The 24483-nt window shown below is 50.7% G+C and overlaps 11 protein-coding genes across 11 annotated transcripts; 6 read left to right on the top strand and 5 right to left on the bottom strand.

The window, feature by feature from the left end:
- Window positions 1-209: 209 nt before the first annotated feature.
- N7462_008097 (putative NADPH oxidase (NoxA)) lies at window positions 210-2066 on the bottom strand (the record flags this gene model as incomplete). The annotated part of the gene is made up of 4 exons (XM_057079815.1): window positions 210-1099; window positions 1161-1570; window positions 1643-1897; window positions 1957-2066. The coding sequence occupies 4 exons, from the start codon at window positions 2064-2066 to the stop codon at window positions 210-212; spliced, it is 1665 nt and encodes a 554-aa protein (XP_056932485.1).
- A 3238-nt stretch (window positions 2067-5304) lies between these two features.
- On the top strand, window positions 5305-5881 carry N7462_008096 (uncharacterized protein; the record flags this gene model as incomplete). Its single annotated transcript, XM_057079814.1, has 3 exons — window positions 5305-5362; window positions 5433-5749; window positions 5822-5881. The coding sequence occupies 3 exons, from the start codon at window positions 5305-5307 to the stop codon at window positions 5879-5881; spliced, it is 435 nt and encodes a 144-aa protein (XP_056932484.1).
- Window positions 5882-6478: 597 nt separating this feature from the next.
- Window positions 6479-7579, top strand: N7462_008095 (mismatch-specific DNA-glycosylase; the record flags this gene model as incomplete). The annotated part of the gene is made up of 1 exon (XM_057079813.1): window positions 6479-7579. One exon carries the CDS (start codon window positions 6479-6481, stop codon window positions 7577-7579), a length of 1101 nt encoding a protein of 366 aa, XP_056932483.1.
- Window positions 7580-8199: 620 nt separating this feature from the next.
- Window positions 8200-8699, bottom strand: N7462_008094 (SBDS family protein; the record flags this gene model as incomplete). Its single annotated transcript, XM_057079812.1, has 3 exons — window positions 8200-8259; window positions 8328-8451; window positions 8536-8699. The coding sequence occupies 3 exons, from the start codon at window positions 8697-8699 to the stop codon at window positions 8200-8202; spliced, it is 348 nt and encodes a 115-aa protein (XP_056932482.1).
- Window positions 8700-9134: 435 nt separating this feature from the next.
- Window positions 9135-10184, bottom strand: N7462_008093 (uncharacterized protein; the record flags this gene model as incomplete). The annotated part of the gene is made up of 3 exons (XM_057079811.1): window positions 9135-9843; window positions 9912-10047; window positions 10160-10184. The coding sequence occupies 3 exons, from the start codon at window positions 10182-10184 to the stop codon at window positions 9135-9137; spliced, it is 870 nt and encodes a 289-aa protein (XP_056932481.1).
- Window positions 10185-10716: 532 nt separating this feature from the next.
- Window positions 10717-11906, bottom strand: N7462_008092 (putative Rho guanyl nucleotide exchange factor; the record flags this gene model as incomplete). Its single annotated transcript, XM_057079810.1, has 3 exons — window positions 10717-10929; window positions 10993-11295; window positions 11361-11906. 3 exons carry the CDS (start codon window positions 11904-11906, stop codon window positions 10717-10719), a joined length of 1062 nt encoding a protein of 353 aa, XP_056932480.1.
- A 684-nt stretch (window positions 11907-12590) lies between these two features.
- Window positions 12591-13519, top strand: N7462_008091 (putative 26S proteasome non-ATPase regulatory subunit Nas2; the record flags this gene model as incomplete). Its single annotated transcript, XM_057079809.1, has 4 exons — window positions 12591-12743; window positions 12826-12898; window positions 12964-13322; window positions 13388-13519. 4 exons carry the CDS (start codon window positions 12591-12593, stop codon window positions 13517-13519), a joined length of 717 nt encoding a protein of 238 aa, XP_056932479.1.
- A 691-nt stretch (window positions 13520-14210) lies between these two features.
- Window positions 14211-15280, top strand: N7462_008090 (Ran family GTP-binding nuclear protein; the record flags this gene model as incomplete). Its single annotated transcript, XM_057079808.1, has 5 exons — window positions 14211-14276; window positions 14504-14596; window positions 14678-14831; window positions 14893-15098; window positions 15149-15280. The coding sequence occupies 5 exons, from the start codon at window positions 14211-14213 to the stop codon at window positions 15278-15280; spliced, it is 651 nt and encodes a 216-aa protein (XP_056932478.1).
- A 710-nt stretch (window positions 15281-15990) lies between these two features.
- N7462_008089 (DEAD/DEAH box helicase) lies at window positions 15991-19476 on the bottom strand (the record flags this gene model as incomplete). Its single annotated transcript, XM_057079807.1, has 4 exons — window positions 15991-16005; window positions 16070-17443; window positions 17513-18275; window positions 18332-19476. The coding sequence occupies 4 exons, from the start codon at window positions 19474-19476 to the stop codon at window positions 15991-15993; spliced, it is 3297 nt and encodes a 1098-aa protein (XP_056932477.1).
- Window positions 19477-21573: 2097 nt separating this feature from the next.
- On the top strand, window positions 21574-22797 carry N7462_008088 (uncharacterized protein; the record flags this gene model as incomplete). The annotated part of the gene is made up of 1 exon (XM_057079806.1): window positions 21574-22797. The coding sequence occupies one exon, from the start codon at window positions 21574-21576 to the stop codon at window positions 22795-22797; it is 1224 nt and encodes a 407-aa protein (XP_056932476.1).
- Window positions 22798-23493: 696 nt separating this feature from the next.
- Window positions 23494-24038, top strand: N7462_008087 (SCP2 sterol-binding domain-containing protein; the record flags this gene model as incomplete). Its single annotated transcript, XM_057079805.1, has 3 exons — window positions 23494-23509; window positions 23592-23801; window positions 23875-24038. 3 exons carry the CDS (start codon window positions 23494-23496, stop codon window positions 24036-24038), a joined length of 390 nt encoding a protein of 129 aa, XP_056932475.1.
- Window positions 24039-24483: the final 445 nt, after the last annotated feature.

The raw sequence follows: 24483 nt of genomic DNA, 5'->3' as shown, positions 1-24483 counted from the left end.
TTTAATCGCTACCAAGGAAGTATAATACAGGACATCCGTCCAAACATACCCAACGCTTTGTCTTCATCGCAAACACCGGGGTACTCAATAGCACAGGCTAAAAAAAGGACAAAGCCAGAGAGATTCGTCACTCGTTATATCATTTGCGATGGAGCCTTCTGCATCACCGCCAGAAGATAAGAAAAAATTGGAACAAAACGAGATGCAAGCTAAAAGTTCTCCTTCCAGAACTTGAATTTCACATCTCTTGTTGACGCATAGCTCGCTGCGTTTTCGATCTGCCGTGCAGCTGTATTCGGCCCACAAAAGTAGACACCGATCTCAGTCGTCGGTACATTTTGCAAGCCTCGGATATAGCTCTGATCGTGCAAACCGTAACGCATGGCAGTAAACAGGCGCTTGAAATCTGGCCGACCAAAGTTGGTTTGACTTTTCAGTTCGGTCAGAGGGTCGAGGGCTTGGCCGACGGAATTAAGATAGATATTGGCGGCGGTATCATCATCTAGCCGCTGGGTGAGGTAGGTGTGGATTCGCAAGAACTCCGTGCTGCCTTCATGCATGGCAGTATTGGCGGATTGGGCTTCGAGGGAGGATAAGAGGGCCTGGAACCATTCGAACGAGGACGTGTCCTTGCAGATCCAGATGAACTCTACTCGACGTAAACGACGAGGTGGGTTGGGGCTGGCGCGCAGGTGCCAGATATTCTTCAGAATTGAGGCCCACGGTGTCACACCGATGCCGGTACCGATTAGCACCGCGATTTCGTTTTCGAATACATCCTCCGCAGGTGCTCCATAGGGGCCATCGACGCGGATGGTCGGCATCATCTGGCCGTTCTGGAGGGCGACTTCGTACATGCCTAGAGGGTCCAGGCCTTCAAGATCTTTTGCTTGGGCTGGACCACATCCAAGGGCATCACCCAGCGCGCGAGTAAAATCCCCTACTTGCCGAACGTGAATACTCACGTAAGGATCAAAGGGACAGGAGGTGATGGTGAACGGGTGCCACTGCGTATTGGACACATCAGGTACTTGGATGAATATCCATTGGCCAGCTTTGTATTTCATGCTTGGTTTGCTGAACTGGATTTCCATGGCATCTGTTTCTCTTTTATTAGACATCAAATAGAAGACAAACGATGGGTGATCTATATAACATACCATACGGGTGACGGATCACCTTGATGATCACAGTATCCCGTCGAGAGCGAATTTCTCGATAGAGTCGCTCGGACAAGTAGAGTGCTGCTGCGACCAGTTCCCATCTCCATCCCTCGTAGCCAATGCAATGGTTCCAGAATGGCTTTCCAGCAAAAGGGGAGATTGGATCAGTAGTATCTCGCACGAAGCACCCCGTGGCATGGGTGTAGAGAGCCAGCATAAAGGGGATAAAAAGGTGATGGGTATACCAGAAGGTTTCGAAGGCCTGTTGGCGAATGCGGTGGTGGGCCGTTGTGTACATCAGCATCATGCACAAAAGCATAACATGGCCGGTGATGCCACCAGCTTCGGTATAATGAATTTGCACAGCCAGTACTGGGCGGATCTGATTTTTTTCAATGTTGTAGAAGCTAGCATCTATCAGTCTTCTTTTCCCGCCTTGAAGTGGTATTTGAGGAGGGGGTGATTGGGTAAATTCTTACTTGACATAGTGAGCTGCAACATGGAGTCCGGTGAAGATCAGAATCGCATAAGCCACTTGTCGATGGAACCAAGCCGACTCATCTAGTGGGAGCCATCTAATCTGAGGTCGCAGCCAGCGCAAGACATTCCTGCACATGGGAAGGAGAATCAAGGTGCAATCAACCGACAGCACCAGCCCGGCGCCTCTGGAGATCCATACGGAGTACTTCAGAACATTCAATCCTGCGAGTTGTTTATTTGAAGCTTGGAGATACCTTTCAATGCGATTTAGCAAATCGCCGTAAAATCTTTCCAGGTAGAATTTTGGACATACCATCCGAGGGCAAAGATGCCACAGTGAAGTCCCCAGAATACGAGGTAGAAGAAGACCTTGGACTTCGTGAGATCATGTCTTTGGAGCCAAGAACCCTTTGTTGCGGCCATTTTGTCGTCTTAAGCGCGTTGTCGCAATGTCGCCCGGCGATGAGTGCTTTGGAGGGCAAATCTCAACTATTCCGAAACGACAAATAGAGGTTGACCAGCAACCTGAAGCCGACGATAAGACACCTCGATCCGGTCGAATTGATGAGTCTTTTCTAACGTCCGATGAACGAGCTCGCACGTTGGAGCTAATCAGAGGCTGTGCGAGTTGTATACGTATCGCCGACGTCGTTTCTTCTCCATAAACTTGAGCTTGAGCTGCCACAGGCTTCTACTGCGAACTCTTCTCCGATCAAGGGGAAAAACAGCAGTTGGGCCCTGAGACCTTTGGCCCGACAACGGCTTTAATAGTCTTTAGTGAATATAGATCTTTTATACGACCCAACCTCCAGTGGTTCTGTTGGTTGGGGTTGATATTTTGCAAGAGTCGCGAAACAGTGATGTTTCTTCAATGTCTGCTCGGCGATTCACAGTGACTCTCGAACCCAGGTGAGCAGCGAAAAGGCTTAGAGAGCCAGGGTGGACGGCACGAAGCTGTCGCCAGTCATCATGAGTCGGTAGTATTGGTTTGGGATAGTTGGGAAACGACCAGACCGATGAAGTTGGGTGGTTCGGCGAGTCCCAGCGATATGGTTTTGGCCTGCAGGGGCGAGGGAGGGGGGCAACGATCTATAATTACCACAGTCAGGATTCCCGCTCTGGCGGGCACCGAAACCGAGCAGCCGAGAACGAGGTGGATCCTATCATCCCATGCTCTTTTTTTTGTCTGGTCCAATAAACCAACAAGCCGCTGAGACGCCCCCCAGCTTCGACTCGGTCCGTGCTTGGGGGTGGGAGATTGAAATGTCCTCCCAAAGCCCGTTGTGGCCGCTATGGTCGCCGATGTGATGAGGACTGTGAAAAAAAGCCCGCATCCTCGTGGACCCTCATACTTTCGTACAAAATGATGTTATTGACATTACTGTTAGTACTTGTGCTTCCCGTTCCATCATCGTCTGCTGTTCTCAGGTCAATAATTTCTCTTGGTCCCAGTGAGGGCTTGGCTATCTTCCTGGAAACTTTTTCGCTCTCGACCATCTTAGCGTCAACTTGACTCTAGATCTAGAGACCCTGAATTTATTGAGTACGATAAATTATAGTCTATATAGGTGAACTAATATAGCGGTTGAGCGAGATGAACCAACCGCCTAATGAGGCCCTTGTTGGACTTATCCAGTCCAGTTAAGGGAAACAGATTGGCCCTATCATGCCATCTGGACTCCGACTCCAACTGGATGATACCGAAGATGATACGGGCCATGGTCCAGGAGGCGCCCTGGTTGCCAGGGAATCCGAACGAATCTATTCAAAGAAAGGGAGAATAAAAAGCAATATGTGCTCCTCTTGAACCAATTGAAGCGTCTCGTCAAGGGAAAATAGGGAACGAAAAGCAAAAAAAGAAAAATGGTGGCAGAGGGACTACACGGGTTGGTCGGCTGGGAAAGAGCGTCGTGCAGCAGAACCCCGCGAGGGAAAGACTCTGATCAATCGATCCCAATCAGCGAGATTGGAGGCCAGTGAATGGCCAGCGCCAAATGAAGCCAAGGTTCGAGCGTTACTAGGGCGCGAGCCTATCACGGGCCTTCTGCAAGCGCTCCCTGTCGTCACGCACAGGGTTCTCAGACCGACGAACGCCATCGATGCCCAGTTTGGCCCTATTTCTCTGGCGCCTCTGGCTCGAGGAACCCGCCGGCTGTGTGTGGAGTTCCATCGACTTGCATATCAGACCCTATCCAGGCCATTTATTGGCGGAAAGGGACTAGGACCCGGATGGAACTGATGTACTTCAACGCACGTTCTCTGGACCGCTCTCCCGCCACAGTTTCTGCTGTTCAATGGGACCGGGATCTGGGTCCACTCAGTCCTGCACATCCAGTCGGTCATCACGGCCGATCACGGCTGACGTTGTCTATTCTGGGCCTCGCACATGAATCGCACCCATTGAGCCCTTCCTGGAGATAGGCTTCATGGCTAGACCGCGACCGACGTGAATAAACATGCCACTCCAATCCTTGAGGGTTGAAGGCTGAAAATAAGTCAAGACTGGTGGTATCACATATATGTCCGATGGGTTGGGAACATGTTGATGTTAGCGTGAGACAAGAAGGAGGGCACACCGCAACCAGTCGACGGAACAATTCCAATTATGGGTGAAACGAATCAACCAGAGATTCAGACATGCAGAGATTCGGAAACCAGCAACCCCAGGAACGAGCTGCAAGAGGTGTGCCACGACCTGCAGCCTCATCACGCCAAGCGGCGGCGTTGCGGCCACTGATTCGTGCCGACTAGCCTTGCGATCCGCGCCATCACATTGTCCATCCGCCAATCAACCCCTCCATACATCCTTGAAGAAACTTGACGGGTCCCGCAGCCTCTCCGCCAGACAGACAAAAGGCGAGCAACGAGGATAACAAGGGGAAAGAGGCGTTCAGAGAGACTCATTGGCCCGCTGTTGGACAACCGTGCGAGTGTGTTGCCCCTTTGAGGCCTTTCTGGGCCCTCACGCGCCCACTAAAGCCCTACTTTGCAGGGCATGCACAGTTCAGCCCACTTCGCACAGCAATTCACCTTGTTTTGTGGTTTTCTTTTTGGCGCCCAAGCGTCGCATCGCTTGAATCCCTGTCATCCTTGCCTCTCCCCCCCTCCCTGGAAGCCTGTCGGTTCCACTTGCCGTCCCACTTTTTTGCGAGTTTATCGTACGGAGTAGAGGAGCTAAATATACGGAACCCATGCGAGCCCCTCAGAGTCTATTGGAGCCCATTGGAGCCCATAGTCATGTAATTTACGGAGAAGTCCCAGCGCAAGCCCAGTCATTGAGCGTTGTCGTAGTTCATAGGAATGCATATACTTTCCCTTCCTCCCCCACCCTCGCCGCGCGCCTGCGGCGTTGTACGCATCTCATCCATCTTCCTCGAGCTCTCAGCCATGCTTCAAATGTAAACCGACTACCGTGAGATCTCGGATTCTCGAGCGTTCTCTGATCCTTGTGAACGGGCTATTCTCGTTGACCATACTCACTGCGATCTGGAGGAGCTGGAGCTCGAGTTCCTAACCGTATAGCCTGGCGCATAAACATCGATACTGTTATCTCTCGCCTTTACCTCTCTCGCTGCCCCGGATTTAAGTCCAGGCCTATTCCCATCATCAAACGAACTGTCAATAGCCAGTCGCGCGATTTCTTAATGCGATAATCTCCATCATGGGTCGTCTTATTAAAAACCACTGGGGACGATTGATTATCCTCACGGCAGCAGCCTGTAAGTGCCATTCCCCCTTCCACTACCAACAATCAGCACCATTCCCTGGCTCTAATATATAATCGCATAGACCAAATCGCAAGTTCTATCGAAGGTTTCATCTGGCCCAAGGTGTTTTGGGACTTCCTCTCCAAAAACCTTGACGCCGCCGTCGGTCCCATCCCCGCCCTCCAAATTCTCAACCTTGTCATGGGCGTCATTGCCATCGCCTGGGAATGGCCTCTCAATTTGTTCGCCGGATCATTGCTCCATCGTAGCATCGAAATTCGACTCATCCTCTATCCTCTCAATGCAATGCTAGCCGCCCTTCTATACCAAGGAACCGACCCCGCCCTCTATTACTTGATTGGCATTGGCGTATATTTCTGGGCGTATAGTGAAGGCGAGGTAGGTGGTCCTTTACTATCCACTTCTTCTAGTCTATAATGCTATCCAGTGTACTGATAATCGTTTATCTAGGTGATTTGTCCGGAGCCTTGGACGTTACCCAAACGAGCTGGGACGCTCAAGGAATGCTAATCGGTTTGGCATAGTGTCAGACGCAGATGTTGTACATAGCTTTCTAATCGAACATTAATTTCCGTCTGCCTTCTCCTATTATGAATGTACTTTCAACCTAGTTATTTACATACCTATATACTTCTCCCATCAGGTTTCGGTTGAATATCCTCGGAGGAGTTATCGTGTTGTGGCCCCCGGCTCCGGCCCCAACAATATACTTCACCAACTCCAACAGAATCCGGTAAGACGTATGATAGGTTATTATAACATCATCTGATAGGCTTCCCATCTGCTACGAATCTAGAACCAAGCATACGCAAGGGGTTTCAAGGGCAGGCTATTCATCCTAATGCATCCTCAGGGCGATTCTCTTGAGAGCCTTTTTATTCCCTCGAGCGCCGACACATCGACACCCGGTAAACAAGGCTAGAAGACTAGCACGTGACAATAACTGACCTCCACGGGAGGGAACGGAAGTTCATACTTCATGTCAACAAGGTCGATTTTTGCACGTCCGATAACTGTCCTGGGTATCACCGACCTTGGAGTAGGATTGTGCAACCGGCATTATATATGTGACTAATTTCACTGGCTAATCTTAGCATAGCTTTCCTAATGACAAGGCCCGCAACACCGCCGCGTGTCCTGCCCTCGGAGGCTCAAGTCGAAGGGCATGAACACGCCCTTGACTCCGATGAGGATGTACCTGTTAACAAGATTGCTAGCTTCAATGGCAAGCTCAATCAATATATCCATACAAGCGGCCCCTCAAGCGGCCCATCAAGCGGATCAACCGAGCGGGAAAGCCAATCCATCAGTCCGTCCAAACCCACCCTGGTTGCTTCCGGTCTCAAGCGTGAATTACCGGCCAGCGACATCGACGTTGGGCTTATGAAAGAACAAACCACCCAAGACATCATCTCAAGTCCCAAGCGAAGCAAGAAAATGGACCCAACAACACCCCATCCTCTCCCACCACCTCGGGTAACCCGCTCCCGCACATCTCGCACGATCATATCCATGTCCCAAGCGTCAACATCCGTCTCCTCCCCCAAGAAACCACCACGTCGCCACCGCAATCCCCCACCAACGTGTCCCTTACCCCCGATCCCTTCTCTCCTCCGCGACACCATTCCACCAAACCTGATCCTCCTCCTCGTCGGCGTGAATCCGGGCATCCTCACCGGCAGCACGGGTTACGCCTACGCACACCCGTCGAACCTGTTCTGGAAACTACTGCACTCCTCCGGGATAACGTCCACGCGGCACCCCCCCAGCGACACTTACAAGCTCCCCGCGCTGTACAGCGTCGGTAACACGAACATCGTGGCGCGGCCCACCCGTGACGCCAGCATGCTCAGCAAAGCGGAGATGGACGCGGGCGTGCCGGAGCTGGAGGCCAAGGTGGCCGCCCAGCGGCCGGAGGCGGTTTGTCTGGTGGGCAAGAGTATCTGGGAAGCTGTGTGGCGGGTGCGGCATGGACGGGGTATCCGTAAGGAGGAGTTCCGGTATGGGTGGCAGGTGGAGACAGAGAATATGGGTTGCGTGGCTCACGAGGATTGGGGCGGGGCGCCGGTGTTTGTGGCAACAACGACGAGCGGGCTGGCGGCGGGGATGAGGCCGGCGGAGAAGGAGGCTGTGTGGGCGGAGTTGGGGGCATGGGTGGTGAAGAGGAGGGCGGAGAGGGGAGAGGGCAGCGGGGGTTCTAATTGCTGAAGCTTGAGTTAGGAGATGGGTTTATGTAAGTCGTTGGATGGTCTGACTAGTGCTTTGGCTTTGTGTAAGGGATTCTGATGTTTTACTCGATACCCATTTGTTGACGACGTAATGATTCTTGTTGCTTTCTCTATATCGGTGTCCATGCAACGTGCCTACTTGAAATGCCATACTAGTACAAAAACCCGCTGGTGAATTGCTTACTGTAGTAATTGCTTCCATAGACAGTGAACCAAAAGACGAGGAGGGTCTAAATGTGTAAATGTATAAGAGGACTGTGTGTATGACGAGTTCAATTGCTCGTTCTCTCATTATCTCATGATATCAGGTAAGGAAGCCTGCTGCTCATATGCATTACAATCCAAAAAAAGAACAACACTCCGCAGTAGTACTCCTCCATAGAACACAAATGACTGGCCACCACCAAGACTAAGCGAGGGAAACATGCATTCCCAAACATCCATCACTCTTGATCAAGAGCACACGCCAAAGTCGTCGACCAGAGACTGGAGGGGATACTCGAACTCCGTGGAATGAAAAGGAGACAATCCCAACAAGGACACGGTGGAAGCTGTACATTTCATGTCTTGATGCTGTCGAGTGAAGATAAGGTACCCCATTTACCGGGTAATGCCAATGGGACCGTTGGCGTCGTTCTTGCCGCCTTGACGCTCGGCAGCCTAGATGGACATGAGTTAGTATATCACGAGAATCGATAAAAAAGAAATGCGGAAAATATCAAACGAACCGTATTCGACTGGAATTCGCCACCCTCCAGGATCTTGATCATGCAATCATCCTCGTTGTGGGTGCCGAATTCGTTCTCGAGGGCAGCATTGCTGGCACCATCCAAAACACCCTGTGCGCCATGACTAGTTGAATAGCAAGTTAGATAAGGACGCAATAAGAGGGAGCGAAGACGCTCAATAGAGGCTCTGAGCAGCCGTAGTACTTACGAGTGAGTCAAGAAAATCTTCCAGCCGTTCACAACATCGCTCAATGGGATGCTACGGTCATCCTTCCACTTCTTCACGCTCTCGACATCGTCAACGAAAACAATGAAGTCGTCCGAACGACCCTTGTAGAAGATCTTTGAGGTGGTGTCGTTGGCACGAGGCATTTTGAATTGGAGTATTGGTAATGGGAATATTCAAAAGAGATTGACAATTTGGAAGTTGAATCAATGGAACAATGAAGATGGAGTGGAAGGGCCGAAACGGGAGGCTTTAAAGCAGCGATGATGATGGATGACGTCACGTCCACCCACCAGAGAGCAAATGCTGTGTCATGGAAAAGCTCCTTGTCTCCCTGCCTTGCGACGTCATCTACTGGATTCCATGCCTTTTGGTCAGCAATAGACCCCGCCGGTGGATCCAAAGCTCGTGCTTTCTGATTCAATTGCTTTCATTCCTCGTCCATTACGTTCCGCCAAGCTAATAACAATATCCTCCCATGTTCCATTCCATGCTTCCCATCATCCACTCTCCACTCTTCACTTGCCTACCTGGCATATCCTAAAACGGCAGTGGAGGTTGATACCCACCCGAAGACCCCATCAGATGCCTGAGCCCGGCCCTGATCGCGGCCGCATCAGATGCTTCGGCGACAGCGCACTGAATAACGAGATGGGCGAGGGCCACTTCTTTCGCGACGGGGAGGTCTCAGGGTTACTCTCCTGGCTGGAGCCCTTGTCACTGCGCGGGGAAGATGCCGGTCCCGTATTTCCTCTGGGAGTGCTCCGAAATCGAATTGTCCTCGAACGTCCAAGTGTTGAGGTCGGAGTCCTGGGCGACTCGCAATCCGGTTCCGTCGACTGACGTTGCTCCTCATTTCCTTCGTGACTCGTGACCAGTTCCTTCTCCTCGCCGCTATAATCATCGATGGATCGTGCATCAGTCATCGCCGGTCCTGAATGAGACGTGCTGACGGAACTAGATCGTTTGGCAAAGGTAGCGTGGAGGCTGAGGCGTCGCATGATCGACCCTCGCCTAAATAAGTCCCCTCGACCAAGTACCATACCTGGTAGGGGCAATACATCTCGAGTGTAGACATCGATGATTTGTCTTTCCAGTCGAATTCGATCGACGCGTTTGGCAGTAATAGTCGGTGCACCGCGTGCGACTGGTGTATTGCTCGGCCGATCGATCTCGCTACTAATTGGACTACCGGGCTCGTCCAAACTGTGTGGATAGTGTGTCTTCTTGATCACTATCTGTTGAACATGGGCCTTGCGTGATATGGCCATCGAATCCATTGATGATCTTCTGGGGAGGGAGGACGCTGTGTACTGAACCCGACCCAATGGGAGCAGCGCGAGACTCAAAAAGAATACTTTCGAGGATCCCAAACTCCACCGGGCTTCGCCATTTCCGAAAGCGCAGCGGAGTATTTCAAACTTTCTGTTTTCCAAATCATCTCCTCAATCGCAGAGGACGCGCTGAGGATGAACTCATAATTCTCATCTTGTTCTTGGAATGAAAGTTTCCAAGAGAACGGACATCCGTAACAGTAGAGACCTAATAATTTCGCTTCTTATTCGAGGAAAGACAAGGAAAACAGAGTCAATAGGAACACGCTTACCTTGTCCATTCTGAAGAGTGTCCATTTTCAAATCATCCATGTAAATACAAGCCACCACCTCCAGTCGATGAAAGTCGTCTACGCTTTTGGCAAGAAGAAAATAGCTATTGAAGAGGACACAAACCATAAAGTCTCCTGTTATATGGCCGGGTGTGTGATACGTCGCGTGTAGAACACCACAGAGGTTCATTGGGCCAAGTTCTCTATATATGTCCTGGAGGGCATACTGGCCAGTTACGCAAAAAGAAAATGGTCAGCCTCATCTTCCTGAATTAATGAGAACTAGAGTGCGCACCGATTCCGAAAAATCAATCTTTCCTTGAAGAAGAAGAGTCTTTTGAATGCGATCCTTATTAACAGGATTTCCAGTGGCTGAATTTATCCGTGCAACTAGAATACGTAAGCCCTCCAATATTTGTCGAATGCCATCGTGAGAGGATGGGCAATCGCCAACGGGGGTGTGTCGCAGAAGGTCCTGAAGGAGAAGAGGGTATTTGCATAGACGTTGGATAGGCTATCACTTGGTCAACATGTCAAAAATTGGTAAATAGAAACCATCAGGGTCGAACCTTGATCATCAGATCGCTCATGGTCATGGACTTGTTATATTCATTCTTGCGGCTTTCCATTGAAGCAACTGACTTTGACAGTGCTTCGATCCCCTGGTCAAACATTGCCCAATTGGGAATTGAGCGCCGCAAAAGGGCCATGTCCTGCGCAAAAAGATCGTAGTTTCTACAGAATTCCTCATATGAAGAGAACAACAGCGACTATAGATATGACTGGTCAGCATTTGCGAACTACGGGTATTTTGGGAGAGAATCAAAATGTACTAATTTGTCAATTTCTCGTGCAACCTCGAGTGCCTCCACGGGTTCTGCTGCGAAAGCCTGTAGACGTTGGTTTATCGTCGCTTTGAAGTTTCGGGTTCTTAGCGATCTATTCTGGAGACCTTTCAACCCTGGGAGATCCAATTTTGACACTCCTCGAGACAACAGGTCGGAAGCGCCCTCGGGAGACTGGGAAGCGGACATGGGTGATATTGTTTGGAGTTGTGTCAGAAAGCGTTCGTGGATTTCCCGAATACGTTGGATATTATGATATATCTGGGGTCGGGTATTGAAAATAGATAGAACCTATAGAAAAGCTATTATTCAGTATAATCTAAGCAGGTATTTTCCTGGTCATCAGCCACACCTACCCCAGTGAGGGCCTTGAGACCGAGAACATAGTCGGTCTCCGTCATAACAATCTCTCGTAGCACCAGACGTCTTCTGTTTGCACGGAGTTCTGCCTGCTCATCGACACAGTTATTGGAGGATGTCGGTCGAGAACTGTCACCGGACGCCCTCGCATCCGAGAGTGTGCTCTGTCCAGCGGTGCTCTGAGTTCTTCCTCTCGACCTTGCCATGCTTTGGCTGGCGATGCTGACGGTGGCTGTCTTGACAGTTCCTAGCTGTGATGAGTAACCCGAAAGTAGGGAATCCCGACGAGGAGCCGACTGTTGTGCAGAGAATTCAGTTTGAGAAGAGTCCGACCAGCCCTCGACATAGCGTTCGGGAATCGTCGGAGGCACGCGTTTGCGCGCTCGAAAACTGTCCATCCATTTTTTGAAGGGATGTGAAGCGGACTGGCGTAGTGTTGGCAGGTCATCTTCGTCCTTGTTCTCAAGAAGTCTCGCGGTGTCATCTTCCACGGGGAGTACTGATTTGTCGGGTTCAATCGCATCGTCATCGGTATACTCCATCATGCCATAAAGCGGCAAGCCCGCTGGTTTGATGTAGGGCTTGGAATGTGGAAGGCATGGAGATCGACCACAAGATTAATTCAACACATCCATACCAAAGACCACCCCTGAAGCCAAGACGCGCTTCATGGTTTGGCAGTCACGATGGAGGAAGCCCCGGGGTGGAAACGGCGAGCACATCAATGGGGCTCGTCAGGGGCTCTTCTTTTCTCTTTGGGCCGTGGGCGATCCATTCACCACGTTCCCCGTCGCATTGAGGGAGGAACGACAGGCTCAGCGCCATGGAAGCAGCCCGCATCGGCTCCAGGCAGCTGTTAAGGCCGCTGAGAAACCGACAATTTGAATTCGATCCATTGTACGTCATGACGTGAGGCAGCTCAACAGGTGGGATTTAAATCCTGCTTCGAACTCCCCCATCAGACCACTGTAGATGCATTGCTGTTCATTTTCGCTTCCGTTTGCACATGATAAGTCCTCCGCGGTGAAGGGCCGCTTGAACAAACGAAACATACCACCGAAACATATCAAATTGTCAGTGTTCCGGGTGGATCGGGGATCCATGTGTATAGTTCAAGTTTGCTGTGGATGCCAAGTCACGCTTATATAAAGGTGAACCGGCGCGACCCACCGCCCGCGAACGCGATGGTGGTTTGAACTTCCCCACCTTTTGTGATAGGCATCCTGATGGACGATAATATCCACGCTCCAACTGTGGCCTCTGGACCAACGTCCGGGGGTGCTCCCCGTGACTGGTCCAAGCTGTCGATGGCCGATCTTATGCAGGAGAAGGACCGCATCGAGGCGGAACTGTCAGCCTTGAGCAGTGTTCTCAGCTCGGTGGGTAATTTCGAGACTCTTTTGCCCCAGAGAGAAACCCGAGCTCGTTGTGTGGTACTAACAGCTCCCTGGACGATTCTAGCACGGTGTGAATATGAACTCTTCTCTGACTACATTTGATGGCTTCCCGCGCGACGATATCGATATTGCTCAAGGTGTGCCAAAACTCGACGTGGGCGGGACGGAACAAGGTCTGTAATTTGCTGAGACGATGGCCTAGTACGAACTACACGAGTCCGCATCATCCACCTACGAAATGACCACAAAGGGGTAATGAAATATCTCGAGGAGGGATTGCACGCCCACTTTGCCCAGCTTCAGAAAGCTTCGGGCGCTGGCCCGACCACAAACGGCACCAGTGTGCCTTCGGCAACACCAGCCTTGGTCACCGGCGACAGCATTTCGGATGCAGGAATGTTCGGAACAGCTTTTGCAAAGGTGAACAGCGTCGAGCCAAGCAGCCCAGCCGCTCAGGCAGGCCTCAAGGCTGGGGATACGGTTCGAGGCTTTGGACGTGTGCATTGGTTGAATCATGAACGTCTGTCGAAGGTTGCGGAGATAGTACAGCAGAATGAAGGGGTATGTCTGAATCGAGTTCCGCCGCCAAACCCCTTTCCAAGCGTTTCACTAAGTCTTCAATCCAGCGCCCACTCTCGGTCAAAGTGACACGCGAAGAGGATGGTGGATCGGGCACGACCGAATTGGATCTACAATTGACTCCACGACGCAACTGGGGCGGCCGAGGACTCCTGGGATGTCATCTTGTTCCGTTGTAGGAGAGGCGGATCTCCTTGTCGTTGCCGTGGCTACCGGGGCCGCTCGCCGCTTGCCTTGCAGGGCTGTACAAATGCGACGAGGCAATTTGATCACGACTAACGAGACCCGGTCCGACTGGGCCAGCAGAAGTGACCTTTACTATTATCCAGGCTAGAATCCAAGGATGCTTCTGTCGAAAAGAAAAAAACGAAAGGGGGGTCAATAGTATTTTTCATGTAAACAATATTGCGAGGGCAGGGATCATCATAGTTCGGATGCAAGAGAATGGAGGCTGAATCTCGGCGCCCTACGGATATCTATGGGTTCTGTACAGAAAGGCGGGAGATATTGAGAGAGAAGACGACTACCAGAACCGATCGAGAGACCATCTTGGCCTCTGCACTAGTTGCGGTTGTGGCCAATCCTCTTCCGGCCCCGTTGCCTAGTCCCCGACTATTGATGTTCGTGATGTAAGGCGGTGTTCAGTGTGGGAGCGTGTTGACACTACGTCAGGCCATCTCAGGCACACAGACACGTGACCTGACGGCGACCGGGGGCAAAAATTCCATCGCGCATTATTCAGACTTCCCCTTCTTTCTCCCCATCCCCTAAACAACCACCCCCCGTTTCATTCCTCATCCGTTGAATCCCCGACCCGGCGATTCTTACATCTCACCACACATCGTTCTTTGCGAAAAAAAATCTTTCGTCATGGCGGACCAGCAGACCCCGCCCACCTTTAAGCTCGTCCTGGTTGGTGATGGCGGTACTGGCAAGGTAAGCGCTTATCAAGCTCCTTTGAGATGAAGGCCATCAATTGTGGCGGAGAGGATGGCTGTCCCCTGGAGACGGTTGCACCAAGCTCTCACTGCGATGAACCTTGGAATCCTGGTTGCTACCAGCTGCCCCTCTTGCCCCGCGATTGTCAACGAGAAATGAAAAATATCTGCCCAACACTCGCCTCATCCCTGACAGGCTTATCGCTAACCCAATCACTATCATAGACCACCTTCGTCAAGCGCCACCTGACTGGTGAGTTCGAGAAGAAGTATATTGCCACTCTCGGTGTCGAGGTGCACCCGCTCAAATTCACCACCGTATGCTATGCCCCGCCGAGCCCCGCTCCGACAGCACCCTCCCCCATCTCACGTCCCAAATCGACTAATTCCAAGCCATAGAACCTGGGCCCTATCCAGTTTGATGTGTGGGACACTGCCGGCCAGGAGAAGTTCGGTGGTCTCCGTGATGGCTACTACATCAACGGCCAGGCCGGTATCATCATGTTCGACGTTACCTCCCGTATCACCTACAAGAACGTTCCCAACTGGCACCGTAAGTATCTTCATCACCTGATTAGATTTCCATGTTCGCGGCTTACCAAATTCGAACCAAGGTGATCTCGTCCGTGTCTGCGAGAACATCCCCATTGTGCTGTGCGGTAACAAGGTCGATGTGAAGGAGCGCAAGGTCAAGGCCAAGACCATCACCTTCCACCGCAAGAAGAACCTCCAGTACTACGATATCTCTGCCAAGTCCAACTACAACTTTGAGAAGCCCTTCCTGTGGCTTGCTCGCAAGCTTGTTGGCAACCCCCAGCTGGTTCGTATTTGATTCTCCACCGCCAAGTCCGATACTAACAACTTTTTTAGGAGTTCGTTGCCGCTCCCGCTCTCGCTCCTCCCGAGCTCGAGGTCGACGAGGTCCAGATGAAGGCCTGGCGCGAGGAGATGGACGCCGCCGCCCAACAGCCCCTGCCCGATGAAGATGATGCCGACCTGTAAAGTGGTGTCAACACCTAATGGGCCTCGAGAGGCTACTCCAGCCCCCCGAGAGCCCTTATCGCAACCACTTCCCCTTTGTCTCTGTTATCAACAGCGACGCCGAATAGGGGCGGCAAATTCCACAACCGAAAGTTTTTTTTTGGATTTGACCAAGTCAGTTCTCAGAATCACGATACAACGAAAGCGGTTGGGGCAGTGGCGATTTGAAGAAAGGGGACAGCACGACCATGCATTTCTTTTTGTTTTCCCCAACCTTTTAGTAGCTTAGACTCTTACCATCTCAATGTCTTTTTTTTCCTCCCTCGAAACGAATTTGCTGCACAAAAAAAGCAAGTCTTTCAAAAAGGTCTCAAGAAACCTCGGAACTCTTTTTCGATCTATACCATAATAAATACTGGCGATCTTGTCAGACAAAGCAATCTTTTTACTCATTTGCTATGCTAGAGCTAGGAAATAACGGGAGAAAAAAAAGTCATGATACCAGACATCATGTGGAGCCTTTTGACAAGTGTGAGCACAGAGAAAGACAGGGTATATCGTATAAGGACCAAAACAAAGAAATAAACCATCCTTCCTTGCGGCAGCACCTAATCTAGCAGTAGCCCACTTTGGCTAAAATTCTACCCGTAAAGCATAAAGAGGCTGGGAAAAGTGAAGTTCTGGAGGGGGCTTGCAAGACATGCTTCGAACCATACTCGGACAATGCAAGACTATGTGCGAACGCCCTGTATAAAAGAAGATAATTAGAAGTGAAAAAAAGAGATATAAAGCAAAAGGAAAACAACTCACGAAAAGATAAGCCAGTTCCTGGATATTCAGACGAGACACGTTCATCGTGCCACCTTCATCAAAAGCGCCACTGATCAGTTCGCGTTTCTGATCCTGGAGATTAACGATGCGGTCTTCGACAGTCCCCTCAATAAGCAGGCGGTGCACGAAGACTTCTTTGTTTTGGCCAATGCGATGAGCGCGGTCAATAGCTTGGTCCTCAACATATGGGTTCCAGAATGGGTCAAAGAGAATAACATGAGAAGCAGCCACAAGGTTCAGGCCTGAATTGCCCGCCTTCAGTGAGACAAGCATTACCTTGATCTCAGGGTCGTCCGTGAAACCCGCCACAGAGGCATTACGCTCGGCGACACCCATGCTGCCATCGAAGCGCACATACTTCCACCCGCGACGGTCAATAGGCACCTCGAGAAGATCGAGGAGTGACGTGAACTGGCTGAAAATAATAGTTTTCTCGCCCTTGCCGCGCTGCTCATTGGCTGCGAGAATCTCTAGGCTTTTCTCAATCTTGGCGCTTGGGATCCAAGTTTTCTCCAGGCGGCGTAGGTATTTCTGCTTGGCACGTTTGCTCTTCTGAGCTTCCTGGCGCAGTTGAGCGAGAGATTTGGTCTTCCGCTTGCCGGTGGATCCATCCGTTTCAGTGTCTGAATCCGACAATGTTTCACTATCATCTGATTGATCATCGTCTTGCTGGCGCGAGTCAGTGTTGGACTCGGCGTCTGGATCGTGAACCTTTCTGAAGGATTCCCCATTTGTGATCTTGGACTGGTCAACTACACCCCTGCAGTTCTGACACTTTAAAACACCGGGGTCCTTTTCCTGTCTTTCAAGGAATGCAGGATCGGAAATCTGCGCATAGCATTCAGAACATACGGAGTGCCCGCAGGGAATATAGATAATGGTATTCTCAAGCGTATCCATGCAAATCGGACAGGTTCCGTCGTACTCGCTGTCGTTACTCTTGATACGATCGACAACTCGAGGACTCAAGAGCTTCGCATTAGCAATATAATCCAACTCTGTAGTTTTGGATTGCTGCGAAGCACCAGACTTTGTCAGGAGATGGGGGTGACAGCAGGCTTGCCGGAGGCGTAGGAGAAGAACCAGGACATGACTGTAGTTCTTTCCCAGGACACCTGCATTGAGAAGCCTAGTAATCTGGGCCTGAGTTTTCGAGTCGAGTGTATCATACAGTTCCTTCTCCGAGTCGCTGAAAACCACATGTACCTTTTCGATAAATTTAGGTGGCAGCTGCAGGATTGGTTGACCATCAATCTTGGAAGTCTTCGTACGTCGGAAACAAACAGATTTGACTAAGACACGTAGTTGTTGCATTATGTGCTCCGGAACAAACCCCCCTCTTACGGGGAAATCCTAGATGCAATAGGCAATCAGCTCCGTGGTAAAGTACGAAAGTGTAGCAAGTTACAATTGACGACCTACCAGCCTAAATTTATCCTTATTGTTATAAGGTCGAATGCGCAGGAAGCCGAGCAGAGACTGAAAGTCTTCGAGTCGATTCATCATAGGTGTTCCGGTAAGACACCAGCGAAAGGTAGCATTCAGTTCACAGCACGCCTTGGTTGACTTGGCCGATGGGTTCTTGATATTCTGGGCTTCATCGACAAAGACTCGGTGCCATTTGCTTTGCGGTGTAAACAGCGTTGCCTGTGCTTTGAGCCTATTCACTAGACTGGCGTCTTTGCCTTCCTCTGCCAATTTCCTTGCATTGACCAGGAGCTTGTGGTTGGCGGTCAAAGTGCCGAACGTCGTGATGATGACATCGTAGGTTTTCAACTCTCGCCAGGGAACCAGGCGGTTCCTTTCGTGGAAAATGAACACCGATAGCTGACTCTTACCTGGCTCAACATGCCTCTGAATCTCCCGTCTCCACTGATCCATCAATGCCTTAGGAGCGACAACCAGGCTTGGATGACGGTCTGGGTCGGTCGGTGGGCGGGCGACCATAAGAGCGATGGCCTGAATCGTTTTTCCAAGACCCATATCATCTGCCAAGATACCCCCTTTGTGATTGCTATCCTCTTTGGCTTTCATCCATGCAACACCGACCTTTTGATGTTTCATAAGGGTCACCTTGAGGCCTTTTGGTGTGTCATCTTTTTCTGCCTTAGTAGCTTCACGGATATCCTTGATGCCAGTGATTAGATTTTTGATGTCCTCCGGGAAGTGCTGGTCCTCATAGCGACTATTGTTATTGATTAGCACCAATCTAGGATCTCATCTTGAATAGTGCACACATACACAATGTCTTCGTCATCATCAAGACCAAGCTCATTTTCGCGGATCAAATCCATAGCCTTCGTCTCTGGTAAATTCTGCATCCATGGTAAAGTTCGACCAGTCAGGGAGGGAGGAATGAAGGGGCGGCCAAATCCTCGACCAAAAGAGTCAGGCCCAGAATGAGAGTGCCCTGGGAAACGGGACTGGAAGTGATCTCGACTGATTTCCTGGATATCATCATCAGAGTCCAAGGACAGGTGAGACTCGCGACCATGATGGGCCAACTTCATAGACCCATGATAAGCACCGGGCATTGTAGGATAATCGAACTGTGTAGGGACAGGATAACGGCGGGGCATCGTATCGTATGGAGATGAACCGGTCAGGGTTCTGTCTGGGATATCGAATACTCGTGCCGGACTGAATGGATCATCACTATCACTAGCGTTTTCCTCTGCTTCGAGCATACGAGCAAGTTCTTCGTCTCGGTCCATCTGGATGGATATGCGAATGGCCTCCTCCTCTTCCTTTTCTTCCTTGTCAAGCTCCTCCAAAGCCTGTGCAATGGTGATGCCCTTGGTCGATGCAATAGCTTGAAGATTCTCGGGGTCTCGCATCTCATCGCAGACCTGACGATATTCGGCCAATTGTCGCTCAAGTTCTTCATCGATTTCGTCCAGACGGGCTTTTGATTTTGCTAAGGCAGATCGCTTCGAAGATTGAAGCAGGGTTGAGGAACTATTCGAATCTTGACGTTGTCTCTTGCGCGATGCTTCAGAAGAATTCTCAAAATGACGATTCAATGAAAATTCAAAGGGCGAGGGAGCTGAAGATGGCCAGTAAGGAGCGGTGATCATGGAGTTCGCCTGTGCTCCGCCATGTGGAGTTGGTTGCAAGCTGGGTGGGACCACAGGCAAGGCATCTGGATCTCCATTTAACCTAAAAGAAGGCGAAGAAACTTGAGGGGGTGCATTCGGAGAAGTGACCGAGGGGCCAGCTCCCAACAGGCGATTCACCTCGGATTCTAGCTGTTCGATCTGCAGTTTCGTCTCTTCTGCACTGTGGGTATCTTCGGGCCTTGATTGCATGAGATCCTCAAGAATCCACTTTTGGGTTTCTACCTCATCCAGGAGGGATTTGATTTGGTCTTCCGTTGATGAATCCATGGCTGTTTTGTGTTGGTGGAATCTGAGGTAAGAGATAGTGCAAGTTGGATATCAATGATAGGATGTAAGTTGGATGTAAGTTGCGGGGCGGTTGTTGAATTTTAATATCAGAAATCACCATCCAGAAAGACGAACTTCAATAGATAAGCGTCCAAGTGAGCCAACAGTGATCAAAAGTCGAGAGAGCGCGAGAGAGCGAGGGAGCGGCGTGTGAGAGAGAAAGTACGTCAAATCGTTATGCCGATCAAGAGAAGTGCAAAGACCAGATTCAGCTGTATCTAAGTGAGGGAAGCACCAGAGCGAACGATTGCGGATGATGGCAGGGATCTGTCCAACACATCAGCTTAAACGGTCTGGCAGAGAAATGACGTGAAGCAGGAAGCCACAGTTGACGCGAACAGGACGTGGGTATACAGAAAAAGAAGAAGAGGAGGAGGAGGAGGAGGAGGAGGAGGAGGAGGAGGAGGAGGAGGAGGAGGAGGAATAAGAAGATATGACCAGCAACGCGTTTTCCTGGATTAGAGAGACGGCGTTTGATGCATCGCGGGGAGCGCGGGGAGCGCTTTTGGCTGGTCCAGCGCTGGCGAATGGAGCAACAGGCAGAAAGTTCAGGCAGGAAAGGGCTGGAGAATACCACTCAATAAGGATCGTGAAATTGAGAGGGCTACAAGGAGCATCACAATCAAGAATTTAAAACCCCCAACGTTGAATCTCCCATGGCTGTTCGTCCGTCGTCACGGTTGGTGTCGCGGTCGTTGTCGCGGCCGTGGTCACAATCGTTATCGCGAAGAGTTTGGCTGGCGATGTCATCTTGAGCCTCTGCCAAGGCCTCCGAAAAGCCAGTTGGTCTTGTACTGCTCTTCCGACTCGTGAGAAGGGCTAGCATGCCTTGCAGAACTGGCACTCTCTGCACCTCTACATTAATTGAAAATAGCCTACTCCCCTCCTTGGGCACCCCAATGCTGGACAACTTGGACACTCCATTTATCTTCACAAACCGATCAAGACACTACAGTACACTCGTCTTATCCTCACGTGCCGATAGGACGCGTCTGCGGGTCACGGGACGCCACTCGTGTTAATCGAGGCAAACACTGCAAACAGCGGGCCTGCGCTCCGGAGCATCAGAGGCACTGGTTACCGGGTCCCGACTTGAGGAGTACAGTAATACAATAGTAGGCATTCCAGACAGCCATACATGTTCTGGAAAATACTTGGGGGCCATGATGGCGTATGTAACTCCCTCTACTGTAACCCTTGACTTCGCTATTGCATACTGTGCGGGGAAACTGGTCAATCGAGTCGAATGCCTTTCATCATCGGTGGAAAGTCCGGCAATTCGGCCCAGGCTCAGACGACAAGCTACCTATTGTATGAGACTACACTGACCTTGGCAGCCAGAATGCAAGCTCGCCATCCGTTTATGGACCTGCAGGCCAGTAAGGTCGGCTGGTTACACAGCCAACTCAGGAGTTGGCCATTACTCGGATTAGGATGGAACATCTCAAGGATAACTCTCGCTATGTGGCACACAGTTGGTCGCGTTCTTCTTTTTATGACGATGGATAGGGCTCTAGGGGCATCTTATGGGATGTGCAAATCGCAATTCATTGACAGCTTCGGACTACAGTGGTACTGCAATGGCCTAGGATGAGTCAAAGAGTAGCACTGGTCATATCTTCATTTCAACCACAACGGGGTGCTTAAACATTCTGTTCATGCCCCTCTTGACTAGTCACCTCGAAACCCAGTGACTCATAAGAGAGAGCAGTCAAGAAAACAATCGTCGAATCATATACTGTCGTGACAGACACAGAGAGTTCCCGGTGTCGTAGTTGGTTTAACAGTCAGTTCCGCATCTACAGACGACCAAGTAAGGGCGGCCTACGGTGCACCGGCGGTTGTAGACAGCAGGAGGGGGGGGGGGGGGAGAAGTTGAGCTTTAAGTACTAGAGCCAGACGCTCATAAAAGAATTCATATGCGGAATCGAAAAAGGTGTCGAAAAGATTTCCAGTACTGTCTTCTTTATATTGTATCTGCAGAACCCAACCAGCTCGGCTCGGCTCGACTCGAACCTGGTCTACAATCGAAATACCATGAAAAAGCTCCTCAGAGGAATACAGGAATCGATCCTGACTCGACTCCTACGGAAACAAGTCTTCCGGGAGACTTTAATACGGTATCTGGCACAGGACGACTTGGTATGCTGTCGTCTTGTCTGTCGGACCCTCGCCGTCCAACTCGCCCCGTATCTATTTGCGAATATCACCATTGTCTTCCGCAGTCGCACTCTGACTCGACCGTCACGCATATCGGCCCTCGAGCGCATTGGTACCCACATCCAGACTATGACTTTTACGATGCCACACACAGCCGAAACCTTTCTGCCGCCGGTGATCGATCCGGTCACGGGGAGAGAGATGAACTTCATCTACATGCCCCAACACCAGCAAATGACACACCGGAGTCCAAAATACGGCACATGGGAGATGACCAGCTGGCTGGTTCAGCAATACCCGCCCGTGTTCCATGCTGCGACTGACATTCCCTCCTTTGTACGCGCATTGTCCATGATGGAGAACTTACGCCACCTTCGGATCAACTGTGCTGGCCAACTACCCAGCCATCGCTACCGGCGAAGTGCAGTAGACTATGCATTAATTTCGTTACGCATAGCCATTGAAAGAGCGCCAAGGATAGCATTGGATACTGTGTCGTTGCAATCAGTTCACCCTGCGGCGGTGTTCTACCTACAGCCCAATGGGGGGTTTGGTGCCTCGCCTGCGTCGCGTAAGCGCTGGTCCCAGGTTCGACACCTGACTGTCCATATGGAAAGCTTCCCCCACCATGTGGGGTTACCCACGGATCATTTCAAGCTTATCCATGCGTATCTGCAGAGCTTCTCCGAGCTGAGGACATTGGCATTCCATTGGATCGGCGAGAGGGGACCTTCCCCAGTGTCACTAGCGACGGAACAAAAATTGCCAACTGCGGCCTGTGCCTGTCCGGTATCCATCCAATGCACCTCCGGTTCCGAAGGGCCGGGTCGGAGCAGGCGGTTGATATATGGTTTCTTGCAACAACTGGAGCTATTCAACGTGACAATGGATGCATCTCAGGTTGCAGCATTCATCCTGGATCATCGGCATTCGCTATCTGACTTAAATCTTCGTGATATCACTCTGCGCCGGGGTACTTGGGCGGATGCACTGGCTCCATTGACATGGCTGGGCGGCAGTGACAGATGGAAGCAAGAGCAGCGTCAGGACGGTGGCGATGACGTTTTACCCACCATGAGGAACATCGCAAGCGCTGGCTAGCAACAATGCAAGTAGATGGTTGGGGCGCAACTTAGTGAAACAGAAAAGAGAGGGTCGGTGTATAAGCATTTCTGGGGAAGATGGGCCCGATCATATGAAGCCGCCGGTTATCGGGGGTCTCCACCAGCAGTGACGTCGAGGGTTCTTTGCCAAGCATCTTTGCCGGTGCAGAAAGGGAAACGATTGTCTTTGAGCTAAGTTCGCGATGAATACCGGATTGGTACAATCCTCACACAACACTGCAAACCCCATCAGAAATAGAACAGGGGATAGGCCCAATTCGAGTGGAGACTCATAATTCCCTGCCAAATCTGGGGGTCGTTGGGGGAAACAGCCAGGGAAGATTGGAGATGGGGCAATAATGGGGAAGGGTTTGTCAAGTCGGGGATATGTGCCTCCGCCTCTTGAAAACTTGTAGATTCATAGGGGCAGCATTGGAAGATGAAATTCCATTTATGGAGTAGAAAAATAGAGTAGAGAGTATGGGGGAATAGTAGATGGGCAGAAGTGAGGCTTTCACAGATGCACAGATTCACAGATTCACGGGGTCACGGGAGTGTCACGGGCCTCGGCACGGCAGGAAACCACTTCACATGTTGCGCCCGTGACTTCATCGCATATAATAACAACCTCACCTCTCCTTCTCTTGTGTCTTCTTACCCTTTCATCCTGATCCCTTCGCATTCAATCAACATCATGCCTCTCAAGAAAGGTATGACTGACATGCACCTCCCCCGGTCGCAACCCAACTGCCACAAGCTTCAATAGTTCGCTGCTAATCAACTCCATGACAGACTCTTTCCCTTCCTCAGCTGCGTTTGACGTGATCAACGACACGCTGCAGGCTGATGCTGCTGAACGTAAAGATGCGGTGGACAAGGCCAAGGCTATCGTCGCCTTCAACCTTAAGAACTCCAAGGGCGAGGAGCAGAGTTGGTACCTCGACTTGAAGAACAAGGGCGAGGTTGGGGAAGGTGCCGCCCCTCCTGGTGGCAAGGCTGACGGTAAGTGGAGAATGATATGGCTGGTGCAAATTTTGAAACCATATGGCTGACAAAGTCGTCTCAAAAATCGTAGTCACCCTTACTCTCTCCGATGACGATTTCACTTCTCTCGTCACCGGCAAGGCCAACGCGCAGCGTCTGTTCATGGGTGGCAAGCTTAAAATCAAGGGCAACATTATGAAGGCCACTAAAATGGAGCCTATCCTCAAGAAAGCGCAGGGCAAGGCCAAGTTGTAAATATTTAGATACCCCTCTTCTTTCAAACCAGAAATATGTACATCCCTTGGTTTAAGACCTAAAATCTGTGGTCTATTTGAGCTCATTGATCCTTTCCTGTATTGAGATATATTGATATCATGAGATATTTGTTCCTGGATTAGAACATGACATGGGGTGACCTCCATCCCTACTGACTGGTCACCAACTATAAGAGCCACGTCACGCTCACGGCTACAGAGTAAAACCCGTGCAGTCTAGCTATAACATTCCAACCGTGAGTCGCACAAGAAGAGCTTTTGACTGGTATGCAGGATCCGTCCATACTAAAGGTCTAATGTCATCAGAAACCTGCCATGGAAGAGAAAATACATCCAATTCAAATATCTACGTAGTGAGAATGATGAGGAAAGAGGTGATGGTGACAAAATTTTTTCTTTTAAAAAAAGCTCTGATAGACTCAAAA

The sequence above is a fragment of the Penicillium macrosclerotiorum genome (assembly GCF_028827735.1).
Source record: "Penicillium macrosclerotiorum strain IBT 26536 chromosome Unknown utg000007l_segment0_segment0, whole genome shotgun sequence".
In the NCBI taxonomy this organism is placed as follows: Eukaryota; Fungi; Ascomycota; class Eurotiomycetes; order Eurotiales; family Aspergillaceae; genus Penicillium; species Penicillium macrosclerotiorum.
Note: the sequence above shows the minus strand (reverse complement) of the source record. Positions and strands in the feature narration are given on the sequence as shown.